General features: G+C 42.2%; 1 protein-coding gene across 1 annotated transcript; it reads left to right on the top strand.

Annotated features, from left to right (window-relative positions):
- The first annotated feature begins 3,124 nt into the window (after positions 1 to 3,124).
- LOC108497199 (antigen WC1.1-like) lies at positions 3,125 to 18,906 on the top strand. Its single transcript, XM_017814608.1, has 15 exons — positions 3,125 to 3,194; positions 5,819 to 6,133; positions 7,629 to 7,937; positions 9,505 to 9,819; positions 10,613 to 10,924; positions 11,357 to 11,674; positions 12,382 to 12,696; positions 13,954 to 14,268; positions 15,051 to 15,113; positions 15,200 to 15,514; positions 15,704 to 15,739; positions 16,059 to 16,196; positions 16,496 to 16,591; positions 18,243 to 18,416; positions 18,800 to 18,906. The coding sequence occupies exons 1-15, from the start codon at positions 3,125 to 3,127 to the stop codon at positions 18,904 to 18,906; spliced, it is 3,198 nt and encodes a 1,065-aa protein (XP_017670097.1).
- Positions 18,907 to 20,720: the final 1,814 nt, after the last annotated feature.

Genomic DNA, 20,720 nt, shown 5'->3' with positions numbered 1-20,720 from the left:
TTTTCTAAGCAATCTTCCACTAGACAGCTCTGTATTCCCAGATTTGAAAACTCTTTTAGAAAGTTTTTTACAGGCTACAAAGAAGGACTTGACTTTCTACTCTATATACTTCATATTAATGTCCATCGGGAGGGATTCCTTATGCTGCCATGGAGATGAATCCTGGAAAGTGTCGAGAATATCAGGAAGCTCTTCATCTGCCAGAGAGAGACTGTAGGGACCCTGTGGTTACCCCTACACTGCACAATAAACAAGTAAACTCAAGCACTCTCAGAGCATGGAACACCATGACTCAGGTGCCAGTTCAGTCTCTATCTTTCCTTTTCCACTTCAAGGAAAATATGATATAGAGGGAAATAATCATTTGCAGTGGGGGTGCAAGTAAGTCTTGACACTGAACCCAGGAATCAGTCCCTGACTAACTTGCGTTTAGAACTGTAGACAGTGTTTGTGCTGATTGCTTCAAAAATGAGATGAGCCTCTAACCACATCCTTCGTTGGTTGCTCCAGATGAAAACCTCAGAGTCTCCATGGTACTTGCTATCTTAAGTGAGTCTGTGTGAAAGCAGTCCCTACACAATTCCCAGCTGTGGGGTCCTGCACTAAGAGTCTTCCAGCTACTCCCATGGGACACACCATGAATGGTGTGCATGCGGCTGAGTTAAAAGACATGTTATAAGAACATCCTCGTGCCTACCAGTACCCTATGCTACATTTCTTTGCAAATGCAAAGTGGATGGCATGAGGAGCGTCAGAAGATAGAATCCTCTCTTCTACCCTATTAATCTCTCACCATACCTATGATAAGAACTGGAGATTTCCTTATGAAACAAGGGTTTCAGTCACCTCAGGAAAGAGCAGAATTTCTAGATATGTAGACCAAGTTATTGCTTAATGGACATAGTGCTGGATTTTCTTCTGCTATTTGTGCAGGAATGGTGTCCCAGAAAGTCCCTCTATTCAGACAATGGATACCAGCAGCAATGCTGGGCTGTGCAATGATAACGAATGGGTTACTTTTCCATATAGGAAACATTTTGAGTCCAAGTCTAGTAGGAATATACCATTAAGGTCCTTCACAAACTTTGCTAGATAGATAAGGCTAGATGACAGATGTGGCAGCATGTTGCCACTGAACTTGTCCTTGAAGAGATGTCTTCTCCTGGTCATTCAACTAGGAGCATGTCCTGTTGTCACTAGACATATTCAGGACTCCTTAAAGTCATCATGAGTAGTTTTTAGGAAGCCTCTCATGCCCATTGGGTATGGGGAAATCCATGCTAGCAGTCTCAACCTAAGTGAATACTGATCCAGATGACAAGCCTGTCTGCAACAGAAAAGAGAAGAAAAGGGGAGTACCAGAGTGTTCCCAGATGAGAATTCTGACTTCTAACATCCATGAGCACTGGCATGTACCTGGTTACTTGGACACAGCGCTCATGAAAGAGGCTCTGGTCTTCAAGGGCCTGTATGCTGAGAAACAAATCTTAATCTTAGACTTCCTGGAATGGGTTTTAAATGTCAATAAGAATTCAGTTGATGGCCCCTAATCAGCAAGGAACAGTGCTAAGTGAAATCACTGAACCTCGGTACAGGAATAGACATTATAATGGATACCTTGTCTAGCTCTCATTAGCACTTCTGTAGTGGGTTTGTCCTCAACCTGACCAGATTTGTAATGGAGTGGAAGTAACTTTCTGTTTTTCAGAGGTCTGTATCAGGCAGCAGAAGCAGGATGCTCTGCAAGAGAAGGTCAGTCAGGAATTGAAGCTAACAGCAAACCAGGTATGAGGCAAGAACTTCACGAGGGATGCAATCCCATAGTACTCAAACAATAAAACCAGAATAGGTCCAGCAACTGCAGCCAGGTTAAACCAGCAGCCCAGACAATGCAGACAAAACCATAGTAAGGTTGCAGTCCAAGCCATAAAGTCAAGTCATCAGGTCAGGGTCATTATCAGTAAAGTTTATGGCCAGATCCAAGCTTGGCTGCCCTATAGCTCTAGTAGAGACCATAGGCAAGTGTCTGAGCTCCTGAGCAACTCCTAAGCAAAGAATGGACAGCCTCTGGGCAGACTTCTCTCTGCTCTTCCTCATGCAGCATTTTCTGCAGCAGTCTGACCAAAGGTTACACTGCTGCAATATTATACAGACCTTGAACAAGCAGAAAAAGCCCAGTGAGAAGGGGAAGAGGTTGCAGAGCTTGATATTCTAAGGACCCAATACTTTGGATGTTACTGAACTTAGTATTCTGGATAAACATTAGATAAATGCCATCAGACAAAAGGAGTATGTGTTGTCAGTGTGATAAAGAGGATTGTGTGTTTAGACTGATGTAAACAGCACTCTGCAACTTGTTCCAGTTGCCAGAATGAGTCAAGTAGCCACCATTTAATTAACAACAGCCTTTATTTCCATAAATTCACCATTCTAAATTGAATGAATGAGTGGGTAGAACTACCAGCTATGGTCACTTGAAACAAAAAGAAACTCAGCAGACGAAACAGGACGTCCTGTCATTTGCATCCTCAGGAAGATGGTCTTTCAAGAGCTTCTGCCCATAAAGTTTTGACTGATTAAGGAAGCCCTGAGAAGTACCTGACTCAAGACAGAGCAGGTATAATTTTTTGCTCACAGAACTACCGCTAGTGACAAACACCACTTCTGTTGATTGGAGAACAATTTTTCCCAATGAGATGGATGAGCTACAAATTCAGGGATTTTCTTTGCCTTTTTCTCTACTACATGGTTCTGCACTTTTATATTCCTTTGTCAGGTCACAAATAACCACTTTGCGTACTGCTCTGCCAGTGCCACCAGTGTTGGTCCCAAAGTAAAACAATTTTGAAGATCACATCAGATGTGCAATCATCCTTCATATAAGGTCACAAGCACACTTTTCAAATTTTATTGGAAGTTTTGGTTCTTTCAGGTTTGAGATTAATCTATCGATAACGTCTAAAAAGGTGAACAATATTTCTATTGGTTCCTTCATGTAGTTCACGCTAGCACGTGAATCTATATATTTCCTCTTTTGTAGTCACTTGTGAGACACAGAAAAGCCCATGCAGAGTTTGATCTAGGCAATGCCTGAAGAGCAAAGTTTCATCTATCTGTAATCAAAATGGCAACAAAAGGACATCTTTCTGCTCCAGTGTTGTGGTTGCTTCTCCTTTCCATTCAGGTATCCCTGGGTAAGTACATACTTTATTTCACATAAGGCAGTGATATAGGAAAAGTATGTAAATTTAGTATAAATAGGTTGTTATTCTATCAACCTCTAAGGTAAAGAGACAAGAAGGTGTTTAAATATGTTTCTGTCTTTGATTCAATCTCCTTGGTGGTCCTGAGATAAAGAAGCGTAAGCCATCTGTAAAAGTTTTGTATTTTACTGAGACATTCTCATAGGAATTCAAGTCCAAGCCAAGCTGTAATGGAAACAAGCTGGATATTCTTATTACTATCTTACCTCTCCTTCTGAACTGGTTGTAGACAGAATTAATAATTCCAGGTCTATGTTCAACATTAGTTAAAATGGTGTGGCTGTGCCCTGTGTGTCCAGTGGAATTTGACTGGGTAACACACCATCCCTTCAGTCACTCCTGTATATCTGCAGCTTATTACTATTTGTCTCTCTGCTCTTCTAGAGCTATATGTACATGTTTGAAGCTGGTAATGAGAGACAGATTTTAGAAATCTCTTTTTTTTTCTCTCTACGCATGGAGGTGGCACTATAGCATTGTAGTTGTGCTTGCATCCCCATATGATGAGAACAAGACTTCATGGTTGATGCTTTGATGTAGTATGGCCCTGATCTTAAAGGTTCTCACCAAGTCTGTGGATGCAGTCACAGTTCATGCAGCGGGGAAGAGGAGGCACTCTTGACACACATTTTCACAATATGAAACGTTTTTATTTAGACATCTTTCTAGCAATGCTTGAGTGTCAACTGAGCTGTACTGTAGAAATGAGAGTGAGTTTTCTGCCAACTCCTTTTTAATGTCAGGGAATAGTAACAGACTGACTGGAAGATGCAGACAAGGGTAGCTTTACCTTGACACCATCATCAGCACCTACCACCCTCATCTCTGCTCTGGAAGTACTTGCACTCTCCATGCTTCTAAAGACCACTGATGTTCCCCAGGCAGGGGCATTGTACCAGCAGTGCAGGAGGCACAACCCTCAGGGAATGAGCTGGCAATCTGCTGAAAACCTCCTCTTAGGGCCTGGGTACAGGAATGCATGGCTCATTTTCATCCCTTGTCTATGAGGAGAACCGGGTCTTCAGCCAGAGCAAGTAAAACTGATGCCTTCTTACCTTACCCAAGCAGAACACCAAACCACTGAACTCAGTGAAGGTACTTGTGGGACATGCTATGGCATGTGAGGAAATACAAAACAGTGTGTCTGTATGAATCATAAAAAATTCACAGTAGATTGATTACAGCAAAATATAGCTTTTATTAGGGAATATTTAAATCTGTTGATTGAGTTATGCTTGCCTCTGAATCCTCTTGCATTCTATTACATGTTGAAAACATCAGATACTGGATTATTTAAAAATTCAAGTGCAGAGAGGTCAATTAGTTAAGCTTGTTTTGCTCCTGGATATGGCTAATGTATGTGGGTTATCTGATTCCTTTAAAAATGTATTATGAATTCAACTTTTCTTAGGATTCATTTATCTTTTAAATGGATAAATATTTTAGCTAAGAAAACTCTTTTTTGGACTACATTCTTCAAATAGAGTGTGAGTTGTTCTCCAGAATATTTTTCAGAAGTCTTATAAGACTTTACTACAGAAAGATTATGTTCCTTCTGAGACAACATGTTGAAAGAACAAAGTGATTTTCGAGTTATCTGAGGCTTGTGCTAGGTATGTGAGAGATGTTCTTATTCAGGAGACTTGAGGAAAGAGGACAGTTTGCAGAAAAAATAGCTTTTGGAAGTTATCAACTCTCAGTCACTTGAGTAACAATCTTTTTTTTATTTCTAAGTCTATATGATAGGCAGAAAATTCTGTGGAAGTCCAGCAGTGTTAGCAAAGAGGTAAAACCTTTGCCTGTGTGTATAAGAGGTGATCATGTCTCAAAGTCACATTGTCTGTGTCTGATAAAGCAGTGAAGAATCGGGCTACAAGACCACATGAAGATGGAGGCAAAACTGCCTTCTAGTTGACTGCTGCTAATAGTTTAGTATGGATTAAGAAATGAAGCAGTGGTTAGTTACTGAAAGAAGTGGCTGCATTAGAGCCAGCTCATGGGCTAAAACTGACATACTTGCAGTGTCTAGAGAGAAGAATTAGTTGACCTTATCATCCCTCTAGTAGCAGGCCTGGACCCCCTGGTCTCTCTGGTAGCCAACTCCTCCAGTTACCTCTCTCCCAAAGACACACACACTTGGTTCACAGGTCAATTAACCCATGGGATAATCTAGCTTGATATACACTGGCAATCACACATTGGCATGCCGTACCCTCGCCCACTCCAGTTGCTGGTGTCTGTTGTGGTGTGCTTTGTGAATCACACAGTGGGGACGTTACTCAGCATTTCCTAACCCTGATAAGTCAGAAGAAGAGAAAGTTTGCCTGTCATTAGAAATAACTTAAATTTTAGCTGTGCAGTTCGGTCGAATTTGTAAATACAGATAAAGCTCCTTGCAAAAAAACCTTTGAATTGAACTATTTAGAAAGGTGAACCAACTAAGTCTGATGTAAGAGTAAATTAAGAGCAATAATAATCTCATTAACCATATGTAACTGATAATCATGATCAGGCACTGTCCTTTCCATAATCTTGATATGTCTCTGTGCCTGAAGGTGCTGATGAATTGAGGCTGTCAAACGGAACTGGCCCCTGCTCTGGGAGAGTGGAAGTAAAACACGAGGAGCAGTGGGGAACTGTGTGTGATGGTGACTGGACCATAGAAGATGCTGAGGTTGTTTGTAAGCAACTACAATGTGGATCTGCTGTTAAGGCCCTTAATCGAGCTCCTTTTGGAGAAGGGACTGGACCAACGTGGTTGTATCGAGTTGATTGCCGTGGGGATGAATCTGCTCTCTGGAACTGCACACATACAGGATGGGGTGCTTTTACCTGCCCTCATTACTTTGATATTGGAGTGATCTGCTCAGGTAAGAATTCATTCAGCCTTGCAGAATAGAAAAAAGATATGAGGCTGGGATCAGACTTTGTCCTAGTACTGCCTCCATTCAGCCACAGCAAGTTGCACCAGCACTAAGTCTTCTACTGACTATATGTGCAAGTCTACTTTGCCTGGGCACAGCAGTGACATAGAATGGACTTATTAAATGACATAGAAGAGAAAAAGAAAATATTTGTTTCTATCACAGCTCTCCCAGGCAACAGGACAGCAGTACTAAACTTCTATATGACCAGGAATGGGAGCTAAAAAAGCAAGTGTAGATGGAGAAGCAAGAAAATACAGTGTTATGCCATACAACTGCCTTTCTTCTCCAGATCTTCACATAAGCTAAGACAGGACAGTCTTCAATGGCAAACAAATACAATATCTGTTTGGCTACTTCTTCTGCAAGATGTGCTTGGTTTTGCTCTTTGGATAAAGCATGATTGCATGAGGTTTTTCCTTCCCAGCTTCAAACCTTACATTTGTTGGTTTTGATTTTTATAAGATTCCTCTCAGCCCATTAATACAGCCTGTCTAGATCTCTGAATGGCAGCTTTACTTTCATGGTTATCTCCCTCCACCCCCCAAAATGATAATAGTGTACTCCATCACCTCCTCCAGGTTGTTGGTAATGTCACTGAGCAGAATGGGTCCCAGGAAAGACCCAACAAGTGGTATTCTGCTTGCTGCCAGTCTTCAGTAGAGTGCAACCCCCCCAGTCACGACTCTCTGAGCCTGACCATTCAATCAGCTCTTTAACCATGTTGTCCTTCCACCCAGACCATAATATCCTAGTTTTTGGACATAAGAATATTGTGCAAGACAGCGCTAATGACCATGCTAAATGTAAGGTAAATTACATGAGCTGCTGTCCCCTCATGCATAAATCCACTTTTATGAGACAAAGCAGTAAGGTCCCACAGCCGTGATATACCCTCAATAAATCCATGTTGACTCTTCCTATTCATCTTCTTGAGTCCAGAGATGTGTCCCAGGAGGATTTACTCCATAATTTTCCCAGGCACCAAAGTGAGGCTAATCAGCCTGTAGATCTTCAGTCTGTCTTTTTAGCCTTTTATGAAGATGGGTGCAACATTTCCTGTTTCCTCTTCCTGGAAAGAAGGAAGCTTTGTCTTCCCCTTCATTGAAATAATGAAGGCCCGTGGACACACACTAGTAAATGGCTATTTATTTATCTGTTTAGGGGTTGCTACTTCTCAGTCATTGGCAGATGTTCAAAGATTCCCTAATTCTGTAGCTTCCCAAGAACTTAAAATTTTCACATACTAAGAAATAAGCAATCTCATACACCATTTTCTTTCTTGTCATTGGCATACAGGAATTGCCCCAATCATTATTTAAAAGTATCAGTGGTCCTCAGAGAAGTGACATGACTTGCCCATGAAGGTACATGAGTTATGAAATTAGGTCAGTACAATCAACCTTTGATGCTGGGTTTCTTGGTGTTTTTTTTTCCACAGGCTTCTCTGGTGTACGTCTGACTGGAGGGGACACTGCCTGCTCAGGAAATCTGAAAGTAAAGCAAGAAGAAACTTGGGCTACTGTATGTTTTTCACACATTGATTTCAAAACTGCCTCTGTTATATGTAATGAGTTAGAATGTGGCCAGGCGGTGGATATCTTGAGAGGAACTCACTTTGGTGACAGACATGAACTGATCTGGCAAGAAGAGTTTCACTGTGTAGGGAATGAGACTCACCTTGCACACTGTCCCAGGAACCTACACCACACTAACACGTGCTCTCATGATGCCACTGTTGTATGTTCAGGTGAGACTTTGGACTGATGAACATAATTTAATTGTGTCCTATATGTCTTCTTCCTGTTAACCCACAGTTCAGAGCCTCTGCACACTCATTTCTGTGATCCTCAGGATTCTTGGATGCTTCCCCTATCATGCCTCAAGGGAGGCCAGGACGTTACAGAAAGCAGCCCCGCCATCTCTCATTCACTCCTCTGAGAGTCTACATTTGACATGGGCTGTTCTAATCACTTCACTACTGCACCAGAGGCAGATCTCAAAAGGGCTGTAATTTCTTTTATGCTATTAAAGACATGCACTCAATAGTGCTGAGAATTCTTTACACGTCTTTCTCTTATAAATAAAAGGAGAAACGGCCAGAAAAGACAAGCAGGAATATGGAGAAATTAATTTATTTCCTGTGGTGCCAGTGTGTATGTTAACCCCTGGCACTTCAGCTAATTAAAAAACTGGGAGAGGTATCATACCTCCAAAAGATTGAAGGAGGCACAAGTTACAAAATTCAGTTATTAAAAAAAAGTTGTCAGAGGCCTAGATGCCTTTAGTTGTGATTGACAGGTAACATCACTTAAGAACTCCATATGGTCATGACTGCTGGGGGATCTAAATACAGCTAATGTACTGCCACCCCCTGCAAAAGTGAAGATTAGACCTAGCAAACACAGCTTTTTTTCTGAGGCCACAATTTCAAAGGGGTAAACTAAGCACGGGGCAGAGCTTCTGGCAACACCCTGTCACTAAACCAGCCTGGATAAGGACTGCAGTTCATGTCTGTTTCCCAGTCAAAGGGCTGCAGTCTGTTTCAAGACTGCCTTGGACACTGTCCCACTGGCCACAGTGACCTGGAGCACTGGCTGGGGAGCTGTAGCAGCCAAAAAGCTCAGTTAAGGTAGCTAACAGGTCTTGGCTCCTGTCTCTCAAGAGTCTCTGCTCAGAGCTGAAATCCTGCTCTCATTGGGGATACTATGCAAGGACCATGTAAAGATAGGAAGTAACAGTGTGAGAAGGCAGAGGGACTACATGGGGCTGGTAGCAGCACACCATAGTCCTACCCATGCCACACTTAATTTATTGTGAATATGCTGATTAGTATGGCCTGTTGTGTTCAGAGCCTTATGCTGGGACATAGATAAAAGCTCAGAATTGCACACTGCAGTTGCTGCTTGCTGGGAAACATGAGATGACCAACTACTGGGAGAGAGAGTGCTACTGGTAGCACTTAGATTCTGAGTTTCTCACAAGCAAGGTAGTGCCAGAACTGCCTCTGCAAGAAAAGATGTTGCAAGGTAGCAGCAGTACTGTGGGGGGAGGAGAGAGCAGAGCAGAAAAGGAGAGATTGAACTTGGAATCAAAAAGCTTTTAGTCATGCAGTGCAGGCTACAACATGGACAACACAGACTTTTTTTTCAGAGCTGGCTTATCAACAACCTGCTTTCCAATAACCTGTTTTCCAATAACCTGAGACACAGTGAGTGACGGTTCCTTGCAGCTAGTTTCTTGCAGCTTACAATTTTCAGTGCAATAGCACAAAAAAATCAAAAAGTAACAGCTAAGTTCCTTTATTCTTCCTTCAGGTTATGGCGGGTACAGGCTGGCAAACGGGAGTACCACATGTTCAGGGAGAGTAGAGCTTCTTCATGGAGGCACATGGGGAACCCTCTGTGACTACCTGTGGGATTTACCAGCTGCCAATATCCTCTGCCAGCAGCTAGACTGTGGAGTTGCCCTACTGATACCAAGTGGACAGTCCTTAGGGAAAGGAAATGGATCTGTCTGGAATGGCACATTCAGCTGCAAGAAGAATGACTCACTCCTGAGAGACTGTCCTGTGACTGCGCTAGGTCATGATAAATGCCCTGCTGGAAAAGATGCTCGTGTGGTATGCTCAGGTAAGCAGTGGAAAGGTATAAGAGGAGAACTGAAAAACACCTTCTTTGAGGAAAGATACCAACCCAAAATTCAGAGGGAGCCTGTGGAGTTATGTTCCATCTTTTGTCTGCTGCTACAGGAGTCAAGGTTGCACTTCATCTGTACCACAAGGTCGCTCTCTGTGAAAGGCTCCTAGTGTCAGGGAACAGCAAGAGCCGGGCTGCTCCACAGGGTGGGATGAGCTGGGGGCAGAGAGTGAGGACAGCACAGGTAGAGTCCTTACCACCAAGGCACAGTCTAAAGCATCTGCAGAGAGGACAGAGGAAGGTATTGGTAATAAGGTCTATGGACAGTCACAGATAAGTCAAAGCAATCAATCAAATGTAGGGTCCATCTGGAGAGAACAGCCAGACATAGCAAGAAACAAGACTGGAGACAGTTACACCTGCCACGTACTCGAGACAAGGAACTGAATTCCTGGTCCAGGTTTAAGTGAGGATTGGACCAGCAGTCTGAGGATGCATAGCTGTAGGCCCTAGGTGAGGCTAGTCCAAACAATTAAGGTCTCAAAACCTAGTGCCCTGATTTTAAAAACAGCAAAGGGGACCAGATCCTGATTTCTAGTCATTCTTCTGAGTAAAACAGAGTGGACTGAAGTCTAGTTATGAGTATGGAAGTTCCAGTGGCTCAGTGAAGTCATTTTTGCCACTGAATGATAAGGAAAACTCATTCCCATTTCCCAGTCACTTCCAGGTTGTGCCCACGAGCAGTTACAAATGTAAAGTTTCAGTACTCACTTTCTCTTACATTCAGGGTGTGCAGGGGGCAGGTTGGTGAATGGCACCACATGCTCTGGCATAGTGGAGATCTGCCATGAAGGCACGTGGGGAAGACTTTGCCACTCCCACTGGAATTTGCAAGCTGCCAGCATTCTCTGCCGTCAGCTGAACTGTGGCTATGCAAAGTCAATCCAGATGGAAGACCATTTAGCGGATTGGAATGGGCCTATATGGAGAGATGCTTTTCACTGTGAAGGGACAGAGTCCTGCCTGTGGGATTGTGCTCAAGTGACTTTGGGCAATCCAACCTGTTCAGCCAAAGAAGCAGCCACTGTAATTTGCTCAGGTAAGTCAGAAGTGCCCTTTAATGGGCAGTGCAACTTCAGACCAGAGCAGTGCTGGTGATCTCACTCTCACAAGCAAGTCTGGTATGTCAGCCTGTTTTAATACTCTTTCCTTTCTTTTACCCCACCCCTCCAGCCTTTTGTTTCAGCATAGAAACTTGATTTAGTAGAGGGATTCACATTGTTTAGATGTGCCTGACTCCCCACAGGATCTAATCTCTGAGCTGAGGAAGCCTTTCTTGCTTCCTATTGCAGACCCTTCTGTACATGAAAGCAAAGAAAGCCTTAGCACAGGCAGTCTCCTTAATCAGTGGTGAGAATTAATTTTTTACCAACATAGAAATTTGTCTTCCATATGTCTTCTGCAAGTTATCCATACTACAGTAAGAGCAGCAGATATTCTTCAATGTATTTTCCAACTCTCTTGAGCCTAGGTCCTGCTGAATCACTGAGACTCTCAGGTGGAGAGAGCCGCTGTGATGGGCGAGTTGAGATCTCACTCCATGGTTTGTGGAGCAGAGTCCTGGACGACGACTGGGACATTAAGGATGCTCAGGTGGTATGCAGACAGCTCCAGTGTGGAACTGCTGAGAAAGCCTATTACCTTCCAAAGTCTGAGCGAGGTATGGGTCTTGTTGGCTTAAGGAGTGTCCAGTGTACTGGAAATGAGACTCAGCTGATGCTCTGCAAGACCTACCAGTATCAAACAGTGCCAACTGGAGTTTCTGAAGACGTTGGTGTTATTTGTTCAGGTGAGTTACCGTGTGAAAGGCACAGAATGTTTCCTAGGGTTGGCTCCAGGCCACCCTGTGCTGTGGTCTCAGTAGATCTTACATATGCATGAGTCTGAGCTTGATAGTTAAGAAAGCATGTGTAATTTACATAATGCTTTCTTCATCTAAATTTCTTAAAGAATTTATCTTCCAGAATCAAAAGGAAATATTAGAATACAGAAGCCATAAGATCACTAATTTGGCCATGATTGCCACGCATTCTGATTAATATTTGAGAATTAAATAGCTTTTATTTTGTGACATTTCTATATTTATAGATACCTGCAGCCTTTCCTAAGAATAGTACAACTGTTTCTACTCTTCTCTGATTTTGTAACCCATCTGTAACAGCAACTGTCTCTGTCTAACTAAACGAGTATAAATAGAGAATAGCTTCTCTGGCTTTAGAAGATAAGGTGACCTCTGCATATACTCAGTATGATCAGACACTCCTCCTTGTTTGCAACATCTCACAGGAATTATTCAAACATTTACATGATGGAGGAGTAGGCCTTTCCCTTTATACAATTTTAGCCTCAAACAAGTTTGGCCTAAGCAAGCATAGCAGAAGAATTGTAATATAACAAAAACATGATGTCTTAAAAATGTTTTAGAAAGACAGCCATTCTGCTGACCTGTGCATTTTGGTTATGTTGCAGCTTGACAACTGGCTTTTCCTCCTACAGGTAGCAGACAGATCAGGCTGGTGAATGGAACAAAGCGCTGTGCTGGGAGAGTAGAGCTTTATCATGATGGTATCTGGGGCACCGTCTGCGATGATAATTGGGATCTATCAGATGCTAATGTTGTTTGCAAACAACTTGGATGTGGGCATGCCATCAAGGCATTTGTCTCTGCTTATTATGGCAAAGGGTCAGGACAGATCTGGCTGGATGATGTGAATTGCACTGGGGCTGAATCTGATCTCTGGGCATGTCCCTCTAGGGCATGGGGCCAGCACAACTGCCAACACAAAGAGGATGCTGGAGTCCTGTGCTCAGGTGTGTTTGGAAAACCCTTTTCTGAGCTTGTGGGTTCAAACAGGAGGGTTACATGAAAGGGAAGCAGTTAATAGTGGAGACTTGCTTGGACAGCCTCTTGCTGTCTTGATTACAAGCGTAGTTGGTCAGCATATCCTCTTGGTCCTACCAAGATGCAAAGGGTCTACAGAAGTCCATATTTTGCATTAGCGCACACACACATACAAAATGTGTGTGGTGTGGTGGAATATTTGGGGAGTAAATTAGAGGATTTTGTAAAAATTTCCACAGCAAGGTGCTGTGTGCCCATTACAGTCAGTTGCAGCTCACCCTGAAGCCAATGAAAACAACCCACTGTGAACCAAAGCATTAGAAAATCAAAGTAGATTGTGGTGGCTCTGCTCATGCATATTTAAAACAGAGTGGCAAGTTGCAAGAGAAAGGAGAAATGAAAGAGAAGTGGAAAAAGATACTGATGGGAACATGGTTGGAGATATGGTTTCCATACCAGATGAGGTATGTCTCTGAGAGGGCTGTGGCCTGTGGATAATTAACACTGGAACAGGTACACTCCTTAAAGGACTGCAGGCTATGGAGGACCCACACGGGTTCAGGTACAACACCTGAACGGAGTGCAGCCTGTTAGGGCCCATGATGGAGCCGGTACAAACTCTGAAGGGACTGGAGCCTGTGGAGCATCCATGCTCCACAACACAGGTAGAACCAATACAGGCAGTTAGCACTGTAAAAAAAAAAAAAGATTATATACACAGGCAGGAAAAAAATCCCCATGTCATAAGAAGTTTGTGGCACTGAGCATCCCAAGAGATGAGAGACATTGTTGGCACTGAATCAGAGCCACAAAGGAGCAGAAAATAACTACTCCCCTCTAATGCAAGAAGTCCTAGCTGCATATGCAGAGGGTGTCTGAGTGCCACTGAAGTGAGTGCAGACAGATCACTTAAGTTATGCCCTATACTAGTTGTTCTGAATTTTAGGTTCAAGTATTCAATACTACTGAGGGAAGAGCAACCACAACTACATGACAAAAATGCCTGCTGGCCCTTTGCCAATCAGCACATACTGATTCAAGCTCTGGATCAGAATTAGCTAAATTTACTAAGTCAGTGGCCAGCAATCTATAGTATGAAAAAGACCAAATGTCTTTTACTATAAAAGCCCTAGCATATGGTAATACATATCTGGATTTCACTCATCACAGCCAAGTTCCTAGAAGAATCAGGCCCTCTAATTCCATTTTCATGTCTTCACTTCCAGATTTCTTGGCTCTGAGGCTGGTGAATGGCAATGACTGTGCTGGGCGTCTAGAAGTTTTCTACAATGGGACATGGGGGAGTGTTTGTTCCAATCGTATGACTCAACTCACTGCAGGAACTGTATGCAAACACCTGGGCTGTGGAGATGGAGCGGAAATTGCAGAAGATTTCAAATATGGCAGAGGTTCTGGGCCCACATGGTTGGACCACATTGAGTGCACTGAGCAACATAGCTCTCTCTGGCAGTGTCAGTCAGACCCCTGGGATCCTCAGTCATGTGATAACCGAGCAGAAGAGACCCACATTTCTTGCACTGGTAATCAGAAATACATTTGTATAGAATTGCCCAGACATTAACCTATGCACACATATAGGGACATTGCAGTAATGACCTTATGTTTGCTTGTTATATAGTATACATTATTTCTAGTTTCATGTAAATGGTAGAAACATTTTTGTCTACATCCTTGACGTAAATGAGTGCATTAAAATTACATGATTGTCACGGAGTGCAGTTACCCAGTGGAAATCCTAAGGGATTCCCCAATAGGACGGTGCCGTTGCATATTTTTTAGGCAAAAATCTATTATACACAAGTCACTCTGTGAGATCTGAGTTAGGACTAGACTTCTCAAGAAGTCTAGAGGCAGATATATGTTTCTACATGCATGGAGGCATATCAGTGCACATGTACATACATGCACACATACGCATGCTCATAGCCATGGATAAGTGTACAAATCAGTTTGGCTCTAAAGATCCACTTCTAATGCCTGCTCTTGTGACAGTATTTCACACCCCTGGGTATGAATATCTATATTCATATATATTCACTATAATATAAATGAATTCTAGATGACATTCGGATATCCTGAGAGGGACTGCAGCTGCCTCATGTGAGAAGAAAGAAAGCATAGCCAACAGGAAAACTATTTTACTTACAGCAATAGCCAAACAGCAATCCATCAAGAACTAAGCAGGCCACACATGTATTTCAGGAAAAAAATAACTCGATGGTTAATTTTCAGGCAACTTACACTCCCTTACTTTTTTTCAGAAAACAATTAAATTATTTACTTCACTATTTAAATTCTGCAGGAAGAAAAGAGGCAACATCTCCAGCCACTTTTACTAAGTGTCCAAACTCTACAAGGTGTTCAGGTACTTTGACCTCTTTGTTTTTCCTTATTTGTCACTCTGAAGCTTCCTGCTCTTTCAGTAAAACAGAAGGTTTCTGTGTTTTGCAGACAGGGAGAAGTTACGAGTCATAGGAGGAGAGGATGAATGTTCTGGCAGAGTGGAGATTTGGCACCAAGGTTCCTGGGGAACAATCTGTGATGACACCTGGGATGTGGCAGATGCTACCGTTGTATGCAGGCAGCTGGGCTGTGGATCTGCTGTGTCTGCTCTGAGTGAAGCTGCCTTTGGGGAAGGGACTGGTCCCATCTGGCTGGAGAAGGTGCACTGTAAAGGAACAGAGCTGTCTCTTTGGGACTGTCCTGCCAAGTCTTTGTTTGGCAAAAGCTGTGATCATAAGGAAGATGCTGCTGTGAATTGCTCTGGTTAGTGACTGGTCCTTTATTACACAGATCTGGGAAGGAGGCAGATAGAGGAGCATTACATTAGCTGTACTTCCCAGTGACCAGCCCTTTCATAATTTTGACTGCAGGAACACACAAATGATATGAAGATATTCTCCCTGTTTTTCACACTTGCCTCTTCTTTAATGTAGACTCACTTTCCTTTTGCAGGTACGATAGAAACAACAGCATTACCCACTAGAGCAGGTAAATTCCTTCTTCCTTCTTCCCCCTTTCTTTCTCTCATCAAATGACAGTTTAACGTCCCTGATATTGCCTAGCAGGTAAATCAGCAGTTTATTTCAGCTCACCAGAAAGCATCTCCTGCAGCCTTTTGTAAAGGAAAACCTAGTGGAACTATCGCCAGCTGCCGAATTTTACCTGCTTGAGCAGGACCCACAACTGGGCAGCAGGTGACCTGCCTCACCCTGCTAGCATGGGCACAGGGTAGAGGACCAGCTCTCTGGAGGAGAGAGCTCTCTGGGACATCTGATTTGTTTCCTGTTCCTTTTTCATTTCCATTCAGATCCCCCTCGCCGCCCTGCAACAGACAGCACGAGATTTTCAATGCCTGTCATCCTCTGCATTATCCTGGGGACCCTTCTCTGCCTGGTCCTTGCCATTCTTGCTAGACAGATCCAACGTGCCAGGGCACAGCAGAGAGGTGGGTCCCTCAGGACTGGTATGAAATGCCTCCTTGACATGGCTGGCAAGTGTTTAGTTGCCTGGGGAGTTTGAGGGGAGGGGTGACTGAGATGAATTGCATCTGTTGCCACACTAAGATTTTCACTCCCCTTCTGGTAGCCAAGTGGCCCAGCAGTGCTTATCCTCAGTCAGCACATCTTGGTGACTTTCTAGGTACCAACCTGGCCATGCAGCCCCTTTAGGGCACTTGTCCTTTTCAAGACCCCAACCTGAGTATGAGCAGAGACTGTGTGAGTGATCATTACCTTTTACTTTCAGACTCCAGACTATCCTATGACCCCTTCTCCGAGGCTGTCTATGAAGAGATTGATTATAATCTGATGAGGGAAAAGCAGGTCGTGACTTTCCTCTCAGGTCTGTGTGTCTCGCTCTTCTCAAGGGAAAGCTCTTTCTGGTGCCCCCGACCCCTGTCTGATACTTTGTAGCTCCCAAATCTAACGGAAAACTAAAAATTCCTAGATTTGAGGAGAGGAGTTTTCTGCCCAGTGGACTCTGCCAATTCCTCTCCTAAGGATAATTTGTTTTGTGCAGCCATAGACTATAGATCAGTATAGGTCAAACAAAACAAACAAACAAAAGCTTCTTGCTGCAATTATTTAAAGCAGGGACAAATAAAGGAATAATTTGCATCTCTCTGCCAGCAACTGTGCCCCTGTAGGCTTCCTCCTGTAGATTGCTTTTCTCCCTTTGTGGCTTGTCTCCCCCATGAGCCATGAGAGTGTTATGGGACCCCTGAGGGATTCTTGGTTATTCCACTGTAAGCCTTGCAGGAGTAATGCTGACTGCCAAAGAATCTGTTGAACTTGGATGGTATTACTCTAGCCTGCTCTTTTTCTCATGATGCAGTCTTAGCAGTTAAGGAGAGTTTAATCTGATACCACATTCTTTCTCATTTGCCTAGATTCTTATTCAGAGAGTTCAAAAACAAAGGCACAGTTTTATAGAGGAGACGATGAAGAAAATGGTCCTGGAGCAACTCAAGGTAATGATCATACAAAGAAAGAGATCCCAGATCAGAGTAGTTTTTAATTCCAAAATTTTCATTATTAGTGATTAAAACTTTTTCATTGCTGCACTCCATGTGCTAGTGATGTTTTGATGTGAATCAAAATTTTCTTTTTAACTCTTGTGGTGGAAGAATGTCATACAATCTCATATACAAGTGCTAGTTTTCTCTTCTGTATGAGAAGTTTGAAATAGATGTTTGCTGATACTATTGCACACTCCACAGGACCCAGTCACATGAATCCAACAATTTGATAACTGCTTCTCCCAGAAATTTCAACTGTAATAGCTTGTAAACTATTGCTTTATTTCTGAGAAAAATGAGGAGAATTAAGACAGAGGAAAGACATGCTCCAAATAAGAACACTGGCATACAATTTGAATAGGTTAGGAAATTTTAATCCAAGAGGTCTGAAGAAAATGCAGATTCCCAGCTGCAGGGTTTTGGTTTGGTTTGTTTTTTTTTAAATTTGAAATAGCTGAAGGAGAGCAAGTGTTTGAAAAAGAGCTGAAATTTCCTAGAACTGATCAAAAAGCTCCTTTAGCTGCTGCCTGGTCTCCAAGAGATCAACTTCAAAAGGCACAAGCAGTTTTGGACCTCAGTTGCCCATATATCAGACTCTGCTGCATCATGTCCTTAATTTTATTGTCCATTGTTTTTTTAATACTAATTTTTTTTTTAGTTAAAAATAAATTAAAAGCTTTTTCTTACTTGTTTTGAAATGCTTATAAAGATGATAATTATTCCAAATAAGATCTCTTTTTCTTATTCAGATTGAGTATTGATTGTTACATAAAAAGTAAAACAGGAGGGTTTTAATTTATTTTCATGTTTATACACATATTATTTGTAAGTATATGTATATACCATAAAACTGTGAAAACTAACATTCTCTGAGGGATGGATTCCAGTTAAGTACAGACATGTCAGTATTAAAGCCTTGTATTGCTGGATCATCAGCTACTGCTTTCTCTAGTGGAAGAACTCTCCTTGTTATAGCTAATACCCGTACTGTTCCAGAGATCTTTCCACTGCCTGAAAATGCCCTGGAAAATGAGTATGATGATGCGACAGAAGCTCCTGGACCTAAAGATGCTTCTCTTTATGGACAGAATGAACAGGAAATCATTGGGAACCCTGGAGAAAGTGACAGAAACAAGGACTCACAGACAGGTGAGGCTAGAAGAGCAATGCTGTTAGTTTTTGTAATCTATAATTACTGTATTGAACTCAAAGATAATCAAGGTGGAAGGTACCTCAAGGGATCAGCTAGGTTTTATCTAACCACTATCAGGAAGAATTGCTTTTACTAGAAGTGTTTAAAGTCAGATCAGTAATCTGTTTTCTGGAAACAGCTAGCTTGATCTTTGGATATGTGTGCATGTTATCAGAAGGCAGAATGACATAAGCATTTCTCAGGTCTTTCACAGTCACTCATATCTAAGGTTCTGATTTCTAGAGGAGACGAATGACAGCTGCGCAACCATATAAATGGGTTTATACAATACAGAGTGTGCATTTATCTGTCTCAAGTGTTCTTCCCTTCATGTTTTCAGACTGGAGCCCTAGTATGTTCCGAAACAGGACCCCTGAAGCTGAGAGATCTTCATCCCCTGCTCTTGAAGATACAGGCTATGATGACATTGAAGAGCTGGGATGCTGATAGAGACTGCTGAGCTGTACTGACCACTTTTGGAAATAAAACTGTTCATAAAATGCTAATTCACTACCAGCAGAACCAGAACAACCTACACTTAGGATTAGTTTACATAAATTTGGATTATTTGTAGAGAAGTGATTACATACTTATAAGATAAACAAACACGACTTTTAAGAAAATCTTTCAAATTTCCCTTATAATTTCTTGTTGCCAAGAGTGCCTATATGCTTTTTGCTTTTATTTCTAAATATTGTAGTTGCAATTATTTTTCTACTGAGTTAATCTGTTAAATTATGATACTTTCTTATTAGAAACTGTTCAAAGATCTCTTCTCAAATTTATGCTTTTCCTCCCAGATACATGGGACACCTTTCTGGGGATTATTATGAATGGAGAATGAACTGCAAGAAAATAATCAAAATTCTGTTTCATCCAAGTCTTTGAAAAAGGAATTCTTGCTGATTGCTTCTGCAACACCATCAACAAGGCCTGACAGGCATGCTGTGAGAGATGGAAGGAGAGAAACGCATACATCCATGTAATTTAACTGCATCATGCTATCTACTTTCCTGACTCACTAACAGAAAAACTGGGAAAGTAGAAATAGAGAGTGTTTGCAAGGAACAGGAAAAGGCGGCAGAAACTGACAGGGGCAACAAATTCTATGGCAGAAAAAGGTGTGGCAGAAATTTTATCCCTGTCAGAACTGTCTACACAGGACAGAATTTCTCCTCTCTAGTGGCACCAGGCAGTGACCAGGAAGAAGGAAACCCTGGAGCCTCAGAGATGGCAACAACTGATGTCATCGACATGATCCATTTAAGCTGAGTATTCCCCAGGTGACTGGGGTATATAATCCTCACTGGGATGAGTGGACTGATATTGGGAATGTGTTCACGGTGTTAAAATTTGTAGCCAAACTCTTACAACATTATGGCTGCACCTGAATGGGACCCGCACGAGGTCATTTTTGGGATAATTGGAGTAACTGTATTGAAAGCATATTAACAGAACACAAGATTAACAAAAGATGTAAAGTGGCTTAACTGTGGGATCTATCAAGCAAAATTCTTATTTTGGGGGATGAAAACAGACGCACACAGAATTATGTATAAGTAACAGATCAATTTATTAAATCAGAAACAATGAATCATTCATTGAGGCTAAAGAGAAGGATGAAAACCAAGAGAATCAGGCTAACACCAAGCTCATTACAAATCTATCTTTAAAGTTTTTTAAAAAATGAGGTACAAAAGGAAATTGTTGTTTGTGAGTGGAGTTACAGGTAGCACTGCTTGTTGCAGTCTGTGTAGCCAGCTGTGTTAGCGTCCTGTGTGTGTGTACCTATGAATCTCTCTGGGACACACACTCGGGCTCTCTACTGGCTGAACTGGCACATGGGAAAGCAGTAGTCACATCCATAGGCTCCAGGGGCCCGGAAAAAGGAAACCCCAGATGTCAGAGGATGTCTGAGGCAGTGACTTATGGCATCCGTTAAATTCACACTCTGCAGTGGTTTTGACCCCTTGAGAAAAATGCAAGGCAGGATTTTCCTTTGGAAAGGCACTACTAATTCTTCCAAATAGATTTTTTATTATTATTATTATTCAGTCGTTCATTAATTCCTTTTTCCCACTATGTCTACCAATATGCCTGGTAAAGACTTCACACTGGTGTTTCCCAGCTCTCTCCCAAATCCTTTCTTAACGATTGTTTCACTGCCCTGTACTCGCGTGTTAAAAAAAGATTTCAGCAACAGGTCACAAACTACTGTCGGTAGTTCGTGTTTTTCATCCTTGAGTTAAAAGTTACTCTTA

The sequence above is a fragment of the Lepidothrix coronata genome, unplaced genomic scaffold (assembly GCF_001604755.1).
Source record: "Lepidothrix coronata isolate B3197 unplaced genomic scaffold, Lepidothrix_coronata-1.0 Scaffold46, whole genome shotgun sequence".
Lineage (NCBI taxonomy): Eukaryota > Metazoa > Chordata > Aves > Passeriformes > Pipridae > Lepidothrix > Lepidothrix coronata.
This window is presented reverse-complemented; position numbering and strand designations above follow the sequence as displayed.

What these genes read in the sequence shown, in the direction of transcription:
- LOC108497199 (XM_017814608.1), top strand. Translation starts at nt 3,125, where the DNA reads ATGGCAACAAAAGGACATCTTTCTGCTCCAGTGTTGTGGTTGCTTCTC. An exon ending in GACCCACATTTCTTGCACTG is followed by an intron (nt 14,269 to 15,050) that starts GTAATCAGAAAT and finishes TAAATTCTGCAG; the next exon opens with GAAGAAAAGAGGCAACATCT. An exon ending in TGCTGCTGTGAATTGCTCTG is followed by an intron (nt 15,515 to 15,703) that starts GTTAGTGACTGG and finishes TTCCTTTTGCAG; the next exon opens with GTACGATAGAAACAACAGCA.